The sequence below is a fragment of the Triticum aestivum genome, chromosome 2D (assembly GCF_018294505.1).
Source record: "Triticum aestivum cultivar Chinese Spring chromosome 2D, IWGSC CS RefSeq v2.1, whole genome shotgun sequence".
Taxonomy (NCBI): domain Eukaryota; kingdom Viridiplantae; phylum Streptophyta; class Magnoliopsida; order Poales; family Poaceae; genus Triticum; species Triticum aestivum.
In genome coordinates, this window is record NC_057799.1 from 340308163 (window position 1) to 340330775 (window position 22613).

General features: G+C 46.2%; 1 protein-coding gene across 1 annotated transcript; it reads left to right on the forward strand.

The window, feature by feature from the left end:
* Window positions 1–830: 830 nt before the first annotated feature.
* Window positions 831–4252, forward strand: LOC123053052 (tRNA (adenine(58)-N(1))-methyltransferase catalytic subunit trmt61a). Its single transcript, XM_044476435.1, has 3 exons — window positions 831–1415; window positions 2372–2616; window positions 3645–4252. Exons 1-3 carry the CDS (start codon window positions 931–933, stop codon window positions 3920–3922), a joined length of 1008 nt encoding a protein of 335 aa, XP_044332370.1. The 5' UTR covers window positions 831–930; the 3' UTR covers window positions 3923–4252.
* The last annotated feature ends 18361 nt before the right edge of the window (window positions 4253–22613 follow it).

Below are 22613 nucleotides of genomic sequence, written 5' to 3' on the forward strand. Positions count from 1 at the left end.
CGAGCTGAGATCACCAACCGATGTAGCAGACCCTTAGCACGCACCGCATGTGCATACTGAAGAATCCTCCGTCACCATCTTCCACCGTCCCATATTCAAGAGAGATCAATGCATATGCCTTGGCAGACCCAACTGCCGTCGACGCCACCACGACGCCAGACAGCGCCACCATCCTGCGCGCTCCATCAACACGTGACCACATCCGAGACCCTGTTGCCCCATGCCGCTGAGACTCGCCGTTGTCGACGCGTCAGATGCCATGCTGCTCCACCGCTGTAGTCATCCACTGGTCCCTCTAGCCGATGAACCCCTCCAAGAATGATGCCCCCCATGGAGGAACGACACGTGAGCGCCACCATCATCTGATTGACTGATCAAGGGTTTCCCCCGGAGGTAGAGGAAGGAGATGGGAGCTTCACCTCGATGATTCCTTGAAGAAGAAAACGACGCCGGGGCCGTCACCATCACTGGCTTTGGTCACCGGCCGTTTCACCCGGATCTTGTCCCATGAGAATCCATTCGACATCTTGTGCATCGGCGGAAGACAAGGAGTACAAGATTACTACACCGAACCGAACATGTGCAACCAAACACCATACAGCGCATGAGTCAAATAAAAAAACACAAAACACGGGCAACCAAACGCTTGAAAAGTTGCTGTCGGGCAGCCTACAGGTAATATAATATAAAATATGGCCCAACTTATGAGTGAGGAACAAAATGATGTAGGTGGCCAAACAATACTTTTGAAACAATTCCGAATTCAAAAATATCTCTGTCCCAGCTACGAATCCAAACATCTTTCTTGACCGACAAAATCAGTAATTCGGAGGGCTCAACTCAGTCACAGAAACCTCCCCAAATTCAAGGGTTTACACATAAACCGCACGCCGCCGCCTCCGCCGCCCAGACTCTCGTCTCCCGGTCGCGATGATGGTTCCACTCGATCCATGCAACAAGCCCACTTCGCAGCGCCGCATCACGGAGGGCGACACCGTCGTGGTGTACGAACGGCACGACTCGATGCGCGCAGTCACCGTCAGCGCCGCCGGCGTACTGCAGAACCGATTCGGCGTCTTCCGCCACGCCGACTGGCTCGGCCGCCACTTCGGATCCAAGGTATTCAGCAGCGGCGGTGTCGGGGGCAAGGGCGGTCGCAAGGCCGGCGGCGGGTTCGTCCACCTCCTCGCGCCCACCCCGGAGCTCTGGACGCTCGTGCTCAGCCACCGGACACAGATCCTCTACATTGCCGATATCAGCCTGGTGGTGGCCTACCTCGAGCTCGTCCCAGGGTGCGTCCTGCTGGAGTCCGGGACAGGCAGCGGTTCGCTCACCACCTCGCTAGCCCGCGCCGTCGCGCCGCACGGGCGCGTGTACACGTTCGATTTCCACGACCAGAGGGCAGACTCGGCAAGGTAAGCAAACACCTGAGGGCTAATTAACATCTCAGAGGTGATAGTCTGCTTGCTTCACAAATCAAAGCTCAGGACGTCTCTACGAGATTTCATTTAGACTATTGTGTGGAAACTAACAACCTTACATGCACTGCATAGTTTTTGGATCTGTGTTTGCTTACAGAGGACGGGAACAATGCACAAGAAAGATGATTTTGATGTTTTTTCCTGCATGAGTTTTCTGATTGTGTTTTGCAGTATATAGAACTATTAGTTTGTAAATGAGCAGCCTTAGATACGAAAACAGAAACAATCTGTCAAACTTCTGTGACATGGTATTGGTATACAATAGATTGGCTTTCAACTACAAATGAGGTATACAAGATTTAAGAAAACCCATGCTTTGTTGCCTAAAAACTGCCCATGTCTTTGCAACATCTGTAGGGTTTTATCAAACTTTTAGGGGTAACCTCTTAATCGGCACAAATATATGACTTCAGTATCACTTCTATTTCAAGCAGTACTTGCAACTCAGAGTACAGTGGCATCAATTGAAGTACAATTGTACCATTCATAAATAATGCAAAATATATTTTACAAGAGCACAGAAGCCTCTGGCTAGCTACTACCTATATTTTCGGTAACAGATATTTGTGATCATTTGACATGTGAGCGCAGTGGCCTCTTGATTTACTCCTTATGGAGTATTCACGGCCCAAAGGATGCCCCACCGTGAGGTGGTGCATCTTGCTTTGGGAGATATCCGTATGCATAAACCTAGTAGGTTCCTCTTGCGCTAGTAGTCCGCATGTGCTTTCTTGGGTATCTTGGCTTTACCCTTCAAAAAGCCTGGTGTAAATAGCTGTAACAATTTCTTGTCTTCTAATTGAAAGGCAGTGTGCCTGCCGGTTACTCGGAAGAAAAATATGGTGCTACAAGGCTGAATGTTTTGTGACTTAAGCTTTTTTGGTAAATAGGGAAGATTTTGAGAAGAATGGCCTCAGCAGTCTTATTACAGTCGCTGTTCGGGACATACAAGGGGAAGGATTCCCAGATGAGTACTCTGGAGCTGCTGATGCTGTGTTCCTGGACTTACCCCAGCCTTGGCTGGCAATACCGTCAGCTGGTACAATGCTACGACAAGATGGCGTTCTATGCTCCTTCTCACCTTGCATTGAGCAAGTACAGCGTGCTTGTGAAACTATGAGGTCTTGTTTCACAGGTTGGTATGTTGCTTTGAATTTGTTACTTCCGTTAGAAACTTTATAATGTTCTGACATGAGTTCACATGATTCATGGACTCGTATAGTTACTTCAGTTAGAAACTTTATAGTGTTGATATGAGTTCACATGATTCACGGACTCATGTAACATCTGTTGTTGCGGAAGTTGGCACTGAATGGAGTTAGGGCTATACTTTTCCCAGCTAGTTCTTTTCCAATGATCTGTCGGAAACTGTCATTTCTCACAAGGGTGGGCCTGGCGCAGTGGTAGAGTCTCTCCACTTGTGGCCTGGAGGTCCTGGGTTCGAACCAGCCTCCTTGCAGAATTATTGTGCAAGGGTAAGGCTGTCTAGAAATTCCCTTTCCCGGAACCCACTTTGTGAGGGAGCTTTCAGCACTGGGCATGCCCCTGTGATGAACTTGTGTCATTGATTCATAATATAGCTCATATTTTTGTATGCTTATTTCAGAGATACAATAACATACATAAAATTGTAAGTTCTTGTGCATTTGCAGTCCAAGCATAAGCCTTAGAGTGTTCAAAAATCTTGATGTGATCATCTAAAGTTGTGTGGTTTCTGAAGTCTATTGGAGACGTGCATACATAAAAATGCTCTGAATTAGTTATCAAAGCAAATTCATTGACTCGAGCATCATTTTAATCTCATTTCTACTGCTTTCATATAGTCTCTTTCACAGGCACAGATTGCCACATCCCTATCATCTCCCATGTCACGTATATAGGTCTAATTTGTGTATGTGTTTTAATGGTTTCTTTAATGGACTTACCATGATTTTGTGCACAAGAACATTAGATCTCTTGGAGTTCTTCATTTTGTTTCGAGATAAATGATCTAGAGTTGATTGAACCGTGAACGATAAAATGATCGTAGTTTGCCCTGATCAGGGCAAAATAGATAACCACAGAACTGTCTAAAAGTATGGTGATCTCTTATTCTTGAGCTACTCCAATTCAAGAAGAGTGGGTGCAAAGTTTTTTTTTTCTTACTGTTGTGTTGTTGTGCAGATATTAGAACTTTTGAAATCCTTCTTCGCACCTATGAAGTACATGAAGGTGCTCTGAAGAGTGCAACCGCCAACGAAGCCTCTAGCGAGGGTTCTTCACTTCCTGGGAAGAAACGGAAAATTCGGTCAGCTGGAGAAGCCCTGGACAGTTCTCAGACATCGTCTGTTATTGCTAGGCCTTGCAGCACAGCTAGAGGACACACTGGTTACTTGACATTCGCTAGGAAAAGTGTGCATGGGAGCCAAACTGGGGCCGCTGAAGTTTGCCCCACATCTTAGACCAGTAGAATGCACATTGGTGCCCGAGTTTTCCCCGTCTGAAGTATGCGCCTTTATTCCTTCACTCACAGTGCACACCGGTGCAGAATTTCTCGAACCTGTACCGAGTTGTAACCATCTGCGGACGTGGTAAGGAGAATATTATGCCTTCATAAGGGAACAACAAAGTGTGGACCATGCAAGCAAAGTCGTGGCGTGATGCGGCCGGTGGATCTACTTGATGAATTAGGATATGGTCGTAGCCAATGGGCATGATACCTTGAGATTGTTGTGAACGGCGTTGTGGTAACTATCGAAATTATAAATGATTTATATATCTATCTTTGTCTTTGTGATCTCAATGTATATCTGTAATGTCATCTCTGCATGCAAGCCTTAGTTTTCTATGCTAGTTTTGGTCATCTTTCATTTGGTTTGGTGCGTTGAGCTTGACATCGTTTTGTGCTGATAGCGTAAGTGCTATGCTGCACAGAGTCAAAAAAACATCGTCCTCCTCTCTCGTCTCCTTCGTGGAGTTGCATCAAACTCCAATCGAGCTATACTAATCACATGGAAATCGATACGTACAAGATTCTTGTGACAGGTTAGGTTGCTTGAGAAGAAAAGCAAAGCGGAATTACTCGCTGAGAGATGAACAACGAAAGTGTAATCAATTTAGACTACGCCAAGCGGTGAACAAGTTAATGAATCCAGATATCCAGTGTGCTTGGGGTCTCGGGGACGACAACATGACAAGGACACAGGGTTACAAGGAACTCCAGATGACCAGCAGAGAACTGATCGCGTGCCTCTCAGGTTCTGGAGGAGAATCTATACTGCTCCCATGATTAACAAGTCAAATTTGAATGTTTCAATTTTCCTTCTTCGGGGTGTAAGGGCATCTCCAACGGCAACTCGCAAAAACCTCCTCGCATCCCTCCACGGACAAGGGGGACCAGTTCGCGGACATGGATGCGGAAGGTCGACATCCAATGCTAGTCGCATACATTTCAAAGTGTTTTCAACAAACCGGATGAAATTCATGCAAACACGGCCGGATTTCGTACAAACAAGACGGATTTCATATAAACACGACAGATTTAACTACATTTCGAATATTTACAAAAAAAAGACCCGCCCCTAAACCTATCCTACGGCAGCGGCGCCCGGCGTCCAAGCCCGTGTCGTCCTCCTTCCGCTGTCTCCATGAGCACCGGCGATAAGGCCGATGAAATGAAGGTGCGGTCTCCAGCAAGGAAGAGTAGAACACGGGAGATGGACCGAAAGGCCCACATGTGACACCATGCCTCATCCTCAGAGGAGTCCGCGCCTTGTCCGTCGTTGGTGGACGTGAGGTCCACGAGGGAAATGATGGCGCCTTGGCTGTCGTCATCTCATCGGGCCGGCCGATGGTTTGTCGGCGGCGCGTAGGAGGCGCAACTGGCTATGTTCTCCTCTGTGATTGCCTGCAGTTGCGCCTCCGAGCTGTCGCTTCCTGGCAAATGAAGGCTTGAGCGCGGATGGCATCATAGATGGCACACTGTTCCGCGACGAAATTTGGGTTCGCCCCGGCCATGGCCGCCACAGCCTCCTCGTTCACGCGCTCGCCGTAGATCTGGCCCGCCGCCAGCCGGTGCTGCTCCAGGAGGAACATGTTGTATCGCTGTTCCTCCTGCGCTTGCTGGAACACCAACAAAGGCGCCGACGCAGGCTACACCTCCGTCATGGTGGCGTTGAACTACGCATGCGCCTGCTCCATGGTGAAGCCGTCATGTACAGGAGGCGCGGGAGCCGGGGCGGAGTCATCGGAGCCCGTCTTCATCATGGTGTCGTCCTCGTTGTCGAAGACCTCGAGTGAGCTGGCCGGCAAGCCGGCCTCGATCCGCTTGGCACAACGACTATGCCTAGTGGCGGCAAGGGCGGCCAGCGCGTGCTTCATTTTCGGCAACAGACTGTCCCACTGCTTTCCCGCTGGCGGTCATGACGGATGCAGTGCAAGGGAGGGAGAAGGATGTGGAGGGGTTGGTGTTGTGGTGTGGAGTTAGCCGGGTGTGGCCGCCTTTATATAGTGGATTCCGGTGAGGCCAGGCGTCCGGGTGCGTCAATGTGCGGCGCGGAAGTGGGTTTCTCGGCCGACGAGCCTGCTTAACGGTGGCAAACGGACGTACAACAACATTGAACGGGCGCGGTAGATATCCATCCCATCCCGTCCAGTCACGCATCTTCGGCATTGAACATGCGCGGACATCGGGGACGCGTCACGGGCGGCACCTCGGCCAGCGTGCCGCTTCAGTGACGGAGGTAGCGAGAGGTTTCGCCCGCCCCGAACCGTCTTCAATGTTCAGCGGCACGCTCTACAGCGGCATGAATGCCGGCAGCTCGCGCCGGGCGGGAGCGCGTGCGGGAGGGGGAGGTGGGTTGGTAGGCCAGGGCGATCAGAAAATGGGCTTGGGATCAGTCCGGACTCCCGCAAACCTCCCCCACGTTAGTCTTCGATTTGTGGGAGAAAACGCATCCGGACCGCTCCGCGGACCGATACAGGTCGGGATTGGATGGCTTCCGTGGTCCGGACAGCGGGGTCTGAACGGTTGCGGGAGGTTTACGGGTCCGCCTTGGAGATGCCCTAATGTGTTGTGCCCCAGCTAGACTTATTTATTTTCTTGCACTTCGGCCGTTGGCCTTCGTACTCTAGATCTCTTGTGACTTTGGCTTATGCTTTTGCTCGATCATTGCTTTATAACATAAATGAGGGAAACCCCTTTTCGTCAATGTTTCAAATATTTTTCATGTTCTCAGGATATGTATCTGTTATCCCTAAAAACTCCAAATCTGAAACATCCACAATTTTTGTAGAACTTTTTGAAATAATCAAATTTGAGTTTTTTAACCTTGGAGCATGAGAGCATGAGTGTTTGGAGTATTTGACTTCAATCTTCATTGCTTTGCCTGCCCTGGCTATTTGTTCACGAGAAGTCTACTCCAGCTGCCTGCATTCAATCTTTGCTGCTTTTGCCTGCCCTGGCCATTTAAAGCCGGTTGGCCACCATCAAAACCGCACCTCAGAGCCCATTCTCTCACCGTATGAGTCCCCTAGTCCGTCATCTGCCATCTGAGCCTAGTCCACCGTCTACTATTGTGCGCTCATTGGTAACTTGGTACGAACACCTGGCATCGGAGTGCCGTGTCGAGATCGTGGCGGAAGTCTGCATTATGGGCGCCCGACACAAGAACCGTAGTGAGGCGGGCCAATCTCCAATCTCTCCGGAGCTAAGGTCAGAGAAGGAGGGTGAAAGTGCAACTAATCCCCGGGTGATTTTGGTAATTCATAACAACATATAGCTCATTGAACTAATATCCATTCAAGATAAATATTCCAGGAAGTTCAGTGAATGGCATGGCATGGACTAGAGAGACTAGAGATGTGGACCCCTCAAAATGCTAAGGACAAATATTGACAAAAGCTCAAGACTCTTCATCTTATTTTAGTGATCCAAGATCACATTGAGTCCATAGGAAAGCCAATACTATTAAAAGGGGTTGAGGTGTTGCTTAATGGTTTGCTTGCTCAAATGCTTAGTGATATTGCTCCAAAACCCTCACACACTTTCTCCATCCAAATATTTCAAAACCCTAAACTCCAACTCGGCCCCACCGATTCTCTCTACCCGGAGCCACCGAGTTCATATGACATAGCCACAGCCAGAAATCCTAACAGTTTGGTCTCACCGATATGGATCTCGGTCTCACCGAGATGGCCTTGCCATCGCTCCGTGACTTGTTGCATTTACTTCGGTCTCACCGAGTTATGCAATCGGTCTCACTGAGTTGACTTGACAGATTCTCTGTTGCCTTATTGCTTCACTTCGGTCTCACCGAGTTGATGTAATCGGCGCCACCGAGATGAAGTTTGCCCTAAGCCCTAGCACATCGGTCCCACCGAGTTGTTCCAATCGGTCCCACCGAGATTCCTAACATTCACATTTTTTAACAAATCGGTGCCATCGAGTTTAACCATTCGGTCCCACCGAGCTGAGTCAAATGTGTGTAATGGTTGGATTTTGTGTGGAGGCTATATATACCCCTCCACCCCTTCTCCTTTGTGAGAGAGCCATCAGAACGTGCCTACACTTTCACCATACATTTTCTGAGAGAGAACCACCTACTCATGTGTTGAGATCAAGATATCCCAATCCTACCACAAGAATCTTAATTTCTAGCCTTCCCAAAGTGGCTTTCCACTCAAATCATCTTTCCACCATAGCCAAAACCGAGAGAGAGTTGAGTGTTGGCGATACTATCATTTGAAGCACATGAGCAAGGAGTTCTGTTGGGGGACGCAGTAATTTCAAAAAAGTTCCTACGCACATGCAAGATCCATCTAGGTGATGCATAGCAACGAGCGGGAGAGTGTGTCCACGTACCATCGTAGACCGAAAGCGGAAGCATTTAGTAACGCGGTTGATGTAGTCGAACGTCTTCACGATCCAACCGATCCAAGTACCGAACGCACGGCACTTCCGTGATCTGCACACGTTTAGCTCGGTGACGTCCCTCGTACTCTTGATCCAGCTGAGGCCAAGGGGGAGTTTCATCAGCACGACGGCGTGGTGACGGTGATGATGAAGTTACCAACGCAGGGCTTCGCCTAAGCTCTACAACGATATGACCGAGGTGGAAATCTATGGGGGGGGGGCACCGCACACGGCTAAGACAACTGTTAACTTGTGTGTTCTAGGGTGCCCTCTGCCCCCGTATATAAAGGAGCAAGGGGAAGGCCGGCCAGCCCCTAGGGCGTGCCCCCAAGAGGGGAATCCTACTAGGACTCCAAGTCCTAGTAGGAATCCACCAAGAGGGAGAGAGGGGGAAGGAAGGAAGAGGGGGAAGGGAAGGAAAGGGGGGCGCCGCCCCCTTCCCCTAGTCCAATTCGGACCCAGGGGGCGGCCAGCCCCTCCTGGCCCTTCCTCTCTTCCCACTAAGGCCCATAGAGGCCCATTAGTTCCCCTGGGGGTTCCGATAACCCCCGGCACTCCGATATTTATCCGGTGACCCCCGAAACTCATCCGGTATCCGAATAACATCGTCCAATATATCAATCTTTATGTCTCGACCATTTTGAGACTCCTCGTCATGTCCGTGATCACATCCGGGACTCCGAACTACCCTCCGTACATCAAAACACATAAACTCATAATACCGATCGTCATTGAACGTTAAGCGTGCGGACCCTACGGGTTCAAGAACTATGTAGACATGACCGAGACTCATCTCTGGTCAATAACCAATAGCAGAACCTGGATGCTCATATTGGTTCCTACATATTCTACGAAGATCTTTATCGGTCAAACCGCATAACAACATACGTTGTTCCCTTTGTCATCAGTATGTTACTTGCCCGAGATTCGATCGTCGGTATCTCAATACCTAGTTCAATCTTGTTACCGGCAAGTCTCTTTACTTGTTCCGTAATGCATCATCCTGTAACTAACTCATTAGTCACATTGCTTGCAAGGCTTATAGTGATGTGCATTACCGAGAGGGCCCAGTGATACCTCTCCGACAATGGTGACAAATCCTAATCTCGATCTATGCCAACTCAGCAAACACCATCGGAGACACCTGTAGAGCATCTTTATAATCACCCAGTTACGTTGTGACGTTTGATAGCACACTAAGTGTTCTTCTGGTATTCGGGAGTTGCATAATCTCATAGTCATAGGAACATGTATAAGTCATGAAGAAAGCATTAGCAATAAACTAAATGATCATAGTGCTAAGCTAACGGATGGGTCAAGTCAATCACATCATTCTCTAATGATGTGATCCCGTTCATCAAATGACAACTCTTGTCCATGGCTAGGAAACATAACCATCTTTGATCAACGAGCTAGTCAAGTAGAGGCATACTAGTGACACTCTGTTTGTCTATGTATTCACACATGTACTAAGTTTCTGGTTAATACAATTCTAGCATGAATAATAAACATTTATCATGATATAAGGAAATATAAATAACAACTTTATTATTGCCTCTAGGGCATATTTCCTTCAGTCTCCCACTTGCACTAGAGTCAATAATCTAGATTACATTGTAATGATTCTAACACCCATGGAGTCTTGGTGCTGACCATGTTTTGCTCGTGAGAGAGGCTTAGTCAACGGGTCTGCAACATTCAGATCCGTATGTATTTTGCAAATCTCTATGTCTCCCTCCTTGACTTTATCGCGGATGGAATTGAAGCATCTCTTGATGTGCTTGGTTCTCTTGTGAAATCTGGATTCCTTTGCCAAGGCAATTGCACCATTATTGTCACAAAAGATTTTCATTGGACGCGAGGCACTAGGTATGACACCTAGATCGGATATGAACTCCTTCATCCAGACTCCTTCATTTGCTGCTTCCGAAGCAGCTATGTACTCCGCTTCACACGTAGATCCCGCCACGACCCTCTGCTTGGAACTGCACCAACTGATAGCTCCACCATTCAATAAAAATACATATCCGGTTTGTGACTTAGAGTCATCCGGATCAGTGTCAAAGCTTCCATCGACGTAACCGTTTACGACGAGCTCTTTGTCACCTCCATAAACGAGAAACATATCCTTAGTCCTTTTCAGGTACTTCAGGATGTTCTTGACCGCTGTCCAGTGATCCACTCCTGGATTACTTTGGTACCTCCCTGCTAAACTAATAGCAAGGCACACATCAGGTCTGGTACACAGCATTGCATACATGATAGAACCTATGGCTGACGCATAGGGAATGGCTTTCATTTTCTTTCTATCTTTTGCAGTGGTCGGGCATTGAGTCCGACTCAACTTCACACCTTGTAACACAGGCAAGAACCCTTTCTTTGCTTGATCCATTTTGAACTTCTTCAAAACTTTATCAAGGTATGTGCTTTATGAAAGTCCAATGAAGCGTCTTGATCTATCTCTATAGATCCTGATGCCTAATATATAAGCAGCTTCATTGAGGTCTTTCATTAAAAAAATTCTTATTCAAGTATCCTTTTATGCTATTCAGAAATTCAGTATCATTTCTGATCAACAATATGTCATCCACATATAATATCAGAAATGCTACAGAGCTCCCACTCACTTTCTTGTAAATACAGGCTTCTCCAAAAGTCTGTATAAAACCATATGCTTTGATCACACTATCAAAGCGTATATTCCAACTCCGAGAGGCTTGCACCAGTCCATAAATGGATCGCTGGAGCTTGCACACTTTGTTAGCACCTTTTGGATCGACAAAACCTTCTGGTTGCATCATATACAACTCTTCTTTAAGATATCCATTAAGGAATGCAGTTTTGACATCCATTTGCCAAATTTCATAATCATAAAATGCAACAATTACTAACATGATTCAGACGGACTTAAGCATCGCTACGGGTAAGAAGGTCTCATCGTAGTCAACTCCTTGAACTTGTCGAAAACCTTTCGCAACAAGTCGAGCTTTATAGACAGTAACATTACCGTCAGCGTCATTCTTCTTCTTGAAGATCCATTTATTCTCTATGGCTTGCCGATCATCGGGCAAGTTAACCAAAGTCCACACTTTGTTCTCATACATGGATCCCATCTCAGATTTCATGGCCTCAAGCCATTCTGCGGAATTTTGGCTCATCATCGCTTCCTCATAGTTCGTAGGTTCGTCATGGTCAAGTAACATGACCTCCAGAACAGGATTACGGTACCACTCTGGTGCGGATCTTACTCTGGTTGACCTACGAGGTTTGGTAGTAACTTGATCAGAAGTTTCATGATCATCATCATTAGCTTCCTCACTTACTGGTGTAGGAATCATTGAAACTGATTTCTGTGATGAACTACTTTCCAATAAGGGAGTAGGTACAATTACCTCGTCAAGTTCTACTTTCCTCCCACTCACTTCTTTTGAGAGAAACTCCTTCTCTAGAAAGGATCCATTCTTAGCAACGAATATCTTGCCTTCGGATCTGTGATAGAAGGTGTACACAACATTCTCCTTTGTGTATCCTATGAAGACACATTTCTCCTATTTGGGTTCGAGCTTATTAGGTGAAGCTTTTTCACATAAGCATCGCAACCCCAAACTTTAAGAAACGACAACTTGGGTTTCTTGCCAAACCACAGTTCATATGGTGTCGTCTCAACGGATTTAGATGGTGCCCTATTTAACATGAATGCAGCCGTCTCTAAAGCATAACCCCAAAACGATAGCGGTAAATCAGTGAGAGACATCATAGATCGCACCATACACTACTGCAGGATGCTGCTAATGCGACACTACGATCAGAGACCCTTCGACGAAACTGTGTGTGATGCCATAATCGCAAACAGTGGTGTAAAAAAACCGTCAAAAAAGGTGCAAAACGTTTGCGATGGAGGATGCATCAAACATGGTTCAGATTTTAGTTGCGTGTGCGATTCAGGCCACACGGTTAATCCGTTCGAACTGTTTGCGATGAGGCAGAACAACAGAAACAGGCAACCATATCAATGTGTGTGCGATATACAGCATACAGTTTGCTCTGATGAACCGTTTGCTATTAGGGAGTGCAACATAAACAGTTAGCCAGATCAAGGTGTGTGTGATATAGGGCATATGGTTCACTCGGACGAACTATTTTCGATTAGCGAACGCAACAGAAACGGTTCAACTTAACAAGATGTGTGTGATACGTGGCAAATAGCCGACTCGAATGAACTGTTTGCGATGAGAAATTACAACACAGACGGTTAATACAGTTAGTTCGTGTGCGATTCTGTGTGTACAAAAAACTTTGAAAAATGCAAACTAGTTGCTTGCGGTGGCTAGGAATATCGCACACGATGCGTCTGTGAGTACTCGTGTGCGATGATTAGTAAGTTACACATATGTTTCCTTATGTTAACACTTGTGTGATAAATAACACATGGCACCGGATATGGTATTCGGGTTGTGTGTGTGCTCCACTTAGTCTTCCCGCGCTCTGATAACCCACAAGTATAGGGGATCGCAACAGTTTTCGAGGGTAGAGTATTCAACCCAAATTTATTGATTCGACAGAAGGGGAGCCAAAGAATATTCTCAAGTATTAGCAGTTGAGTTGTCAATTCAACCACACCTGGATAACTTAGTATGTGCAGCAAAGTATTTAGTAGCAAAGTAGTATGGAAGTAACGGTAACGGTAGCAAAAGCAATATTTTTGGGTTTTGTAGCGATTGTAACAGTAGCAACGGAAAAGTAAATAAGCGGAGAACAATATGTGAAAAGCTCGTAGGCATTGGATCGGTGATGGAGAATTATGCCGGATGCGGTTCATCATGTAAAAATCATAACATAGAGTGACACAGAACTAGCTCCAATTCACCAATGTAATGTAGGCATGTACTCTGAATATAGTCATACGTGCTTATGGAAAAGAACTTGCATGCCATCTTTTGTCCTACCCTCCCGTGGCAGCGGGGTCCTAGCGGAAACTAAGGGATATTAAGGCCTCCTTTTAATAGAGTACCGGACCAAAGCATTAACACATAGTGAATACATGAACTCCTCAAACTATGGTCATCACCGGGAGTGGTCCCGATTATTGTCACTTCGGGGTTGCCGGATCATAACACATAGTAGGTGACTATAGACTTGCAAGATAGGATCATGAACTCACATATATTCATGAAAACATAATAGGTTCAGATCTGAAATCATGGCACTCGGGCCCTAGTGACAAGCATTAAGCATAGCAAAGTCATAGCAACATCAATCTCAGAACATAGTGGATACTAGGGATCAAACCCTAACAAAACTAACTCGATTACATGATAAATCTCATCCAACCCATCACCGTCCAGCAAGCCTACGATGGAATTACTCACGCACGGCGGCGAGCATCATGAAATTGGTGATGAAGGATGGTTGATGATGACGATGGCGACGGATTCCCCTCTCCGGAGCCTCGAACGGACTCCAGATCAGCCCTCCCGAGAGAGTTTAGGGCTTGGCGGCGGCTCCGTATCGTAAAACGCGATGAATCTTTCTCTCTGATTTTTTTCTCCCCGAACACGAATATATGGAGTTGGAGTTGAGGTCGGTGGAGCTCCAGGGGGCCCATGAGGTAGGGGGCGTGCCCAGGGGGCCAGGCGTGCCCCCACCCTCATGGAAAGGGTGTGGGCCCCCTAGCCTTGATTCTTTCGCCAGTATTTTTTATTATTTCCAAAAATAATCTCCGTCAAGTTTCAGGTCATTCCGAGAACTTTTGTTTCTGCACAAAGATAACACCATGGCAATTCTGCTGAAAACAGCGTCAGTCCGGGTTAGTTCCATTCAAATCATGCAAGTTAGAGTCCAAAACAAGGGCAAAAGTGTTTGAAAAAGTAGATACGACGGAGACGTATCACGCTCCACATGGATGAATTGTAAAATCCACGCCTATTCCCTCACCGGTTTCCCGCCACCAGCTAACGACTTGCTGCATATAACCCAGGCGGCAACGCACCGCCGCGACACTCTGCGAAGATCTAGTCCTCACCCATCTACCATTAGTTATTCCAAGCATGCCAGGCAACGACCAAAGCTTCGACGTCGACGCCTACCTGCGTTACATTACATCTTCGGCGAGGAGAACGAGCCGGAGCAGGTCTGGGAGCAAGAGCTTCATCGGCCGGTGCAGGCACCATGGCCCATCGGCAGCGATATCGGCGTCACAGTCCTTGGGAGCACAATCGACATATTGTAGAGGAGGTGTGATGAGCAGTTTGCCATCCACTGTGCGAAAGATCCAGCTGCTCGGCGGCATGATCGACGACCCACCCGAAGAGCCGCCGTCACCAGTGCTCATCGAGAGCCTGATGCCCCGCAAGGAATGGGCAGAGGACCTCTGCGATTCAGTCAAGATAAAGGCAGCCTATGGCTTCATCATTGCCCGTGGCAGCCGTGTCAACCTCGATCCCGATGATGTGGTGGCCAGGCTCGAGCGCATCCTTGGCGGAGTTGACGTCCCCAATGAAGTAGAACATCGCCAACGTGATATCTTGAGGATGCAGGTGATCGACGGAATTTGCTACCAGCCCAGAGACATGGAAATGGAGCGGTTCCGTGGAGTTGTCATGCGCGCGATTGCACGCTGTCAAGCTCTTCTGGAAGAGGCCCAGAAGCCCCAAGAGCCTCCCAGCGCCAGCAGCTCTGTAGGCGGAGGCGGGTCGGGACACTCGGAGTGAACGGCCGCAAGGGTGCTATGCTGATCATGGAGTCCGAGAAGACCATCGTCGGAAGGCCGCCAACTCAGCCTTTTAGCTTATATTTTATTATAATTGTATGCATATGTAGGTCGTGAGTGTTCTGGGCCTTGCCGCATTTGGCATTTTAAATTATCCTGAATATGTAAGACAATTATTAAGAATTATTAACAGTTGCCTCAATGGCGAGCAGAGTGCACGTAGGGATGCCAGAGCGGAGCGCGCCGCGGCCGCCTCAACGGCGAGCAACCACGTGGTCAACCTTCTGCCATCAATAAATTTTGACCTTGTTTCTTGTCACATTGCTGATTACAACGTAATAAGTAATTGCAAATCTGTTCACACCTATCAAACTAATATGTGTTCACACTTAGCACCAGGCTATAAAAACTACCCACTCGAAAATTACTTCACAGTTCCTCTCCTCATCACCCACAAAACTGGTTTTCTCTATCAAGTCATTCCGCCATGACCGGTAGGAGGAGTTTAGGGTGGACATATAACCAGGCAGCAAAGACCAAGGCCGCGGAAGCACTAGAGAGGTCCCGCCGCGAAGCCGCAGCCGCAACAGAGATGTCCCGGCGCGCCGCAGAGCCCTCGAACAAGCTCTCACGGGCACGCGAGGGCTCTCACAAGCGCATTCACGGCGTCAGCCATCACAATGAGCCGACGTTCCTGAAGTTCTTCACCAGCGACGACAACATTCTCGCTGGCGTCACTATGCAGCAGGAGCTGGTCGACGGCTTGATGAAGCTGCTCAAGATCAGCGATGCCTCGGTTGACAAGGCGACCGGCCTCGTCGAGCAACTCATGGATGACAATGCGAAGCTCCTCAAGTTGGTCGCCGAGAAGAAGGAGGAGGCCGTCGGCTGGAAGATGCTGCATGAGCAGAGCAGTGCCTCGGAGATGACGCCGAAAGTGGTCGTCGAGGAACTGATGGGTGGCTTGAGGAAGCTCTGGATCGAGCGCGAGCAGGAGGTGGAGGAATCTGTGGGTGCTTTCAAGCAAAGTCGTGAGGAATTGAAGAAGGAGCTGGAGGATTTCGCCGCCTGGTGATCCATCGACGAGTAGAGACAGTAGCGACCCAGATCGTTGTCTGCAATTTCCTTCTTCTCTTGCCTCCGTGTCTTCCGGGCTTTGCCGCATGTGGCATTTTAAATTATCTGGAATGTAAGACAATTATTATGTGCGCCATTGTAAATTTGTCGTCGTATTATCCATTGCCATTTTATTTGTGGTCATATTATCCGTTGCCCTATGTGGAAATTTAAATTAGGGCGGAATACTAGTTGAAAACACGAACAAAGCAAATGCTGCCATGGGATCACAAGCAAACACCCTCCGTCCAGGTGCTTTAATTAACCCATTAATGGAGAATTTGTGAGCGAGGCGGGCGGCGGCTGGGGTATGGAGGTCAAAGAGCTCGCTTCCCGGTGAGCATGGGCGGCCTTGCTGCTCGCACGTGTCCCGTCGAGCCTGCGAGGTGGACAGGATGCACGCGTCCCGTCGAGCCTGCGTGGCAGACTGCTTGCACGCGTCCCGTCGAACCTGCACGGCGGACTTCTCGCGCTCGTCCCGTCTAATCAAACAGCTGCACGCACGCCACCGAGTATGGTTAAATTTCGACACGGTAAATATAATACAACCATTTGCGATATTAACGTGTCAGCTTTTTGTTTCAAAAAGGACTTCGTTGGCTACTAATGTGTGCGCCTCTTCTCAAACTGGACGATTCTTTTTACCACGACATATATGTGCCATGTCATGAAACCATGCCAAGTTTCATGTTTTTTGGTTGACTTTTTTATTTACTGGGATTTAAAAACTGAGATTCTCATTGTTTCAGGACGACGACAAGTTTGTAATTCATTCTCATTCTTTAAACGAGACCTAAACATGCACCCAATGACACATGTACGATTTCCCACCCATTTTGCTTCACTGGAGCATGTGGTTGTAGTTCAAATTTGAATTATGGACTACATTAAATACATAGAAAACTTAGTAATTAGTAATATATATACAATGGCCAAACGAACCCTGAACAGTTTCAAATTTCAGCCCGACACTCCTGGTATGCTATGTTGCCTGTAGAAAACAAAGTTCAAGGCGAGAAGAGGCATCGATTATCGTTTCGCCACAAGAGGGGCATGTTTCCCTACCGGAACCACGAGGGTTGCGACAGGCTCCGGTTTGTAAAAGGCTTGTAATATAGCTTCACCCAAATTGGACAATTATATATACCATGTAGTGACACCATGCCAAGTTTCATGATTTCCTGGTGAGTTTGGATTTATAGACATTTAAAAACCGAGATTCGCAATGTTTGTGGCCAGGCCAGGACGACGAGACGGTTGAATTCGTTCCCATTCGTTCCATGGGACCTAAACATGCACCCCAAGGAAACATGTACGTTTTTTCTAGCCATTTTGGTGCATTGGAGCATGTATTTGTAGTTTGAATTTGAATGATGGACATTAAATGCCTAGAAAACTCAATTAATGAATAAAAAAGTCAAACGAACCCTGAATAATTTCAAAGTTCAGGGCGAATCTCTAGTTGTTCTGTGTCGCGTGTAGAAGAAAATACGAGGCTAGAAGAGGGAGTGATTATCGTTTGGCCCACAAGGGGACACATTTCCCTATCGAAACCACGAGGGTTCTTGCGACAGGCTCCGATTTGTAATAAAGCTTGGCCCAAATTGGCAATGTTTTTACCACGACATATATGTGCCATGACATGACACCTTGCCACCTTTGATGACTTTCTGGTGAGTTTAGGATTTATGGGGACTTAAAAACTGAGATTCGAAATGTTTGAGGAAGAGCCAGGACACCGGTACGGTTGTAATTGGTTCCCATTCCTGGCATGAGACCTAAACATGCACCCAAGGACACATGTATAATTTTTCTAGCCATTTTGGTGAACTGGAGCATGTATTTGTAGTTCAGATTTGAATTATGGACATTAAATGCCTAGGCAACTCAATTAGTGTATAAAAAGGCCAAACGAACCCTGAATAAGTTTAAATTTCAGCACGGATATCCCGTGGTTCCATGTTGCCTGTGGAAGAAGATACAAGGCGAAAAGAGGCAGTGATTACGTTTCGCCCACAAGGGGAACACGTTTCCCTATCAGAACCACGAGGCTTCTTTGAGAGAAGCTCCAGTTTTTGTAAGAGGTTTGTAATAAAGCTTGGCCCAAATTGGACAAAGTTTTTACCACGACATATATGTGCCATGACGTGACACCATGCCATCTTTGATGACTTTCTGGTGAGTTTAGGATTTATGGGGACTTAAAAACCGAGATTCGAAATGTTTGAGTACGAGCCATGACACCAGTACGGTTGTAGTTCGTTCCCATTCCTGGCATGGGACCTAAACATGCACCCAAGGACACATGTATAATTTTTCTAGCCATTTTGGTGAACTGGAGCATGTATTTGTAGTTCAGATTTGAATTATGGACATTAAATGCCTAGGAAACTCAATTAGTGTATAAAAAGGCCAAACGAACCCTGAATAAGTTTAAATTTCAGCACGGATATTCTGTCGTTCCATGTTGCCCGTAGAAGAAAATACAAGGTGAAAAGAGGCAGTGATTACGTTTCTCCCACAAGGGGGACACGTTTCCCTATCAGAACCACAAGGCTTATTTGAGAGAAGCTCCGGTTTGTAAGAGGCTTGTAATAAAACTTGCGCCACAATGGACGAAAAAAATTCCTCGACATATAAGTGTGATGTCGTGACACCATGGCAGGTTTCATGATTTTCAGCTTAGTTTTGGATTTACGGGGTTTTGAAAACCGAGATTCTTCTCACGAAATGTTTTCAAATAGCACATGGTTCACTCACGAAAGCCGATATTCAATGAAAACTTCATGGAAACCATATTTTAATGTTTCATAAAAATCTAAAAAAATGTGGGATGTTAAGAAGGTGATATTTTATTGCGACACAAAATTTCAAGTTTAAAAACACTACGAGATGTGAGCTATGAAAAAGACAAATTCCGCCCTGAATAGTGACATTACTATTCGGCACTATTCAACACTGATTTTGTCTTTTTCATAGCTCATATCTCTTAATGTGTTTCAACTTGAAATTTTGTGTGCCAATAAAACATCATCCTCTTAACATCCCGCATTTTTTTGAATTTTTTTGAAACTTCAAAACATCTTTTTCTCGTGGTTTTCACCGGTTTCCACCGAATGTTGGTTTCCGTAAGATATCCCCCCCCCCGCTGCACGCGATCTGAGTCCTGTGTTATGACTGGCCAGAACCCAAACCACACGGATCGTACGTGTGCACCGTCGGATGCTCCCAGATCGAACGGCAACCCTGATCCCTTTCGACAGCACATGCAGTACATGGGTAAGCACTATGCGCATGCGTCGTGTAGCTCACGCTTCCTTCTCTACTAGGTTTTCATTCAAAACAGGCTACCATTTCTCGCCACTCCTCTAATCGGTTTCCCGCCTCTTCTCCCAGATATGTGATACGTCCATTTTGCATCATGCTTTTATATCGATATTTATTGCATTATGGGCTGTTATTACACGTTATGTCACAATACTTATGCCTATTCTCTCTTATTTTACAAGGTTTACATGAAGAGGGAGAATGTCGGCAGCTGGAATTCTGGGCTGGAAAAGGAGCAAATATTAGAGACCTAATCTGCACAACTCCCAAAGTCCTAAAACTCCACGGAAGTTATTTTTGGAATTAATAAAAAATACTGAGCGAAGAAAGTACCAGAGGGGGGCCACCCACCATCCACGAGGGTGGGGGGGTGCGCCCTACCCCCCTGGGCGCGCCCCCCCTGCCTCGTGGGCCCCCTGGCAGGCCTCTGGTGCCCATCTTCTGCTATATGAAGTGTTTTACCCTGGAAAAAATCATAAGCAAGCTTTCGGGACGAAACTCCGCCGCCACGAGGCGGAACCTTGGCGGAACCAATCTAGGGCTCCGGCAGAGCTGTTCTGCCAGGGAAACTTCCCTCCGGGAGGGGGAAATCATCGCCATCGTCATCACCAACGATCCTCTCATCGGGAGGGGGTCCATCTCCATCAACATATTCACCAGCACCATCTCCTCTAAAACCCTAGTTCATCTCTTGTAACCAATCTTTGTCCCAAAGCCTCAGATTGGTACCTGTGGGTTGCCAGTAGTGTTGATTACTCCTTGTAGTTGATGCTAGTTGGTTTATTTGGTGAAGATCATATGTTCAGATCCTTTATGCATATTAATACCCCTCTGATTATGAACATGAATATGATTTGTGAGTAGTTACGTTTGTTCCTGAGGACATGAGAGAAGTCTTGCTATAAGTAGTCATGTGAATTTGGTATTCGTTCGATATTTTGATGAGATGTATGTTGTCTTTCCTCTAGTGGTGTTATGTGAACGTCGACTACATGAAACTTCACCATTGTTTGGGCCTAGAGGAAGGCATTGGGAAGTAATAAGTAGATGATGGGTTGCTAGAGTGACAGAAGCTTAAACCCTAGTTTATGAGTTGCTTCGTAAGGGGCTGATTTGGATCCATATGTTTCATGCTATAGTTAGGTTTACCTTAATACTTCTTTTGTAGTTGCGGATGCTTGCAATAGGGGTTAATCATAAGTGGGATGCTTGTCCAAGAAAGGACAGCACCCAAGCACTGGTCCACCCACATACCAAATCATCAAAGTAACGAACGCGAATCATATGAGCGTGATGAAAACTAGCTTGACGATAATTCCCATGTGTCCTCGGGAGCGCTTTTCTCCATATAAGAGTTTGTCCAGGCTTGTCCTTTGCTACAAAAAGGATTGGTCCATCCTGGTACACCTTATTTACTTTCATTACTTGTTACCCGTTACAAATTACCTTATCATAAAACTATTTGTTACAGATAATTTCAGTGCTTGCAGAGAATACCTTACGGAAAACCGCTTATCATTTCCTTCTGCTCCTCGTTGGGTTCGACACTCTTACTTATCGAAAGGACTACAATAGATCCCCTATACTTGTGGGTCATCAAGACTCTTTTCTGGTGCTGTTGCCGGGGAGTGAAGCGCCTTTGGTAAGGAAAAATTTATATAGTGTGCTGAAATTTACTGTCACTTGTTACTATGGAACATAATCCTTTGAGGGGCTTGTTCGGGGTATCTTCACCCCGACCAGTAGAGCAAAGAGTTGCTCCTCAACCTACTGAACCTACTGAAAATTTTTACTTTGAAATTCCTTCGGGTATGATAGAGAAACTGCTAGCTAATCCTTTTACAGGAGATGTAACATTGCATCCTGATTTACACCTAATCTATGTGGATGAAGTTTGTGGATTATTTAAGCTTGCAGGTATGCCCGAGGATGTTATCAAGAAGAAGGTCATCCCTTTATCTTTGAAGGGAAAGGCATTGACATGGTTTAGGCTATGTGATGATATGGGATCATGGAACTACAACGGATTGAAATTGGAATTTCATCAGAAGTTTTATCCTATGCATCTTGTTCATCGTGATCGCAATTATATATATAATTTTTGGCCTCGCGAAGGAGAAATCATCGCTCAAGCTTGGGGGAGGATTAAGTCAATGTTATATTCATGCCCCAATCATGAGCTCTCAAGAGAAATGATCATTCAAAAATTTTATGCTCGGCTTTCTCTCAATAATCGCTCCATGCTCGATACCTCTTGTACTGGTTCTTTTATGATGAAGACTATTGAATTCAAATGGGATTTATTGGAAAGGATTAAATGCAACTCTGAAGATTGGGATCTCGACAAAGGTAAGGAGTCAGGTATAACACCTAAGTTTGATTGTGTTAAATCTTTTATGGATACCGATGTTTTCCGTGAATTTTGCACTAAATATGGACTTGACTCTGAGATAGTAGCTTCTTTCTGTGAATCCTTTGCTACTCATGTTGATCTCCCTAAGGAGAAGCGGTTTAAATATAATCCTCCCATTGAAGTAAAAGTAGTTGCACCTATTAAAGTTGAAGAAAAGACTATCATTTATAATGATCCTGTTGTTCCTACGGCTTATATTGAGAAACCACCTTTCCCTGTTAGAATAAAGGATCATGCTAAAGCTTCAACTGTGGTCAACAAAAGTAATATTAGGACACCCAAACCCCATGAGCAAATTAAAGTTGAACCCAGTATTGCTATGGTTAAAGATCTCTAGGCTGATAATATTGATGGGCATGTTATTTACTTCTACAATGAAGCTGCTAGAATTGCTAGACCCGATGCTAAAAATAAACATAGACCTGTTGTAGGCATGCCTGTTATTTCTGTTAAGATAGGAGATCATTGTTATCATGGCTTATGTGATATGGGTGCTAGTGCAAGTGCAATAGCTCATTCCTTATACAAAGAAATTATGCATGGTATTGCACCTGCTGAGTTAGAAGAAATTGATGTTACAATTAAGCTTGCCAATACAGACACTATTTCACCAGTTGGGATTGTTAGAGATGTTGAAGTCTTGTGTGGGAAAGTTAAATATCTTGCTGATTTTCT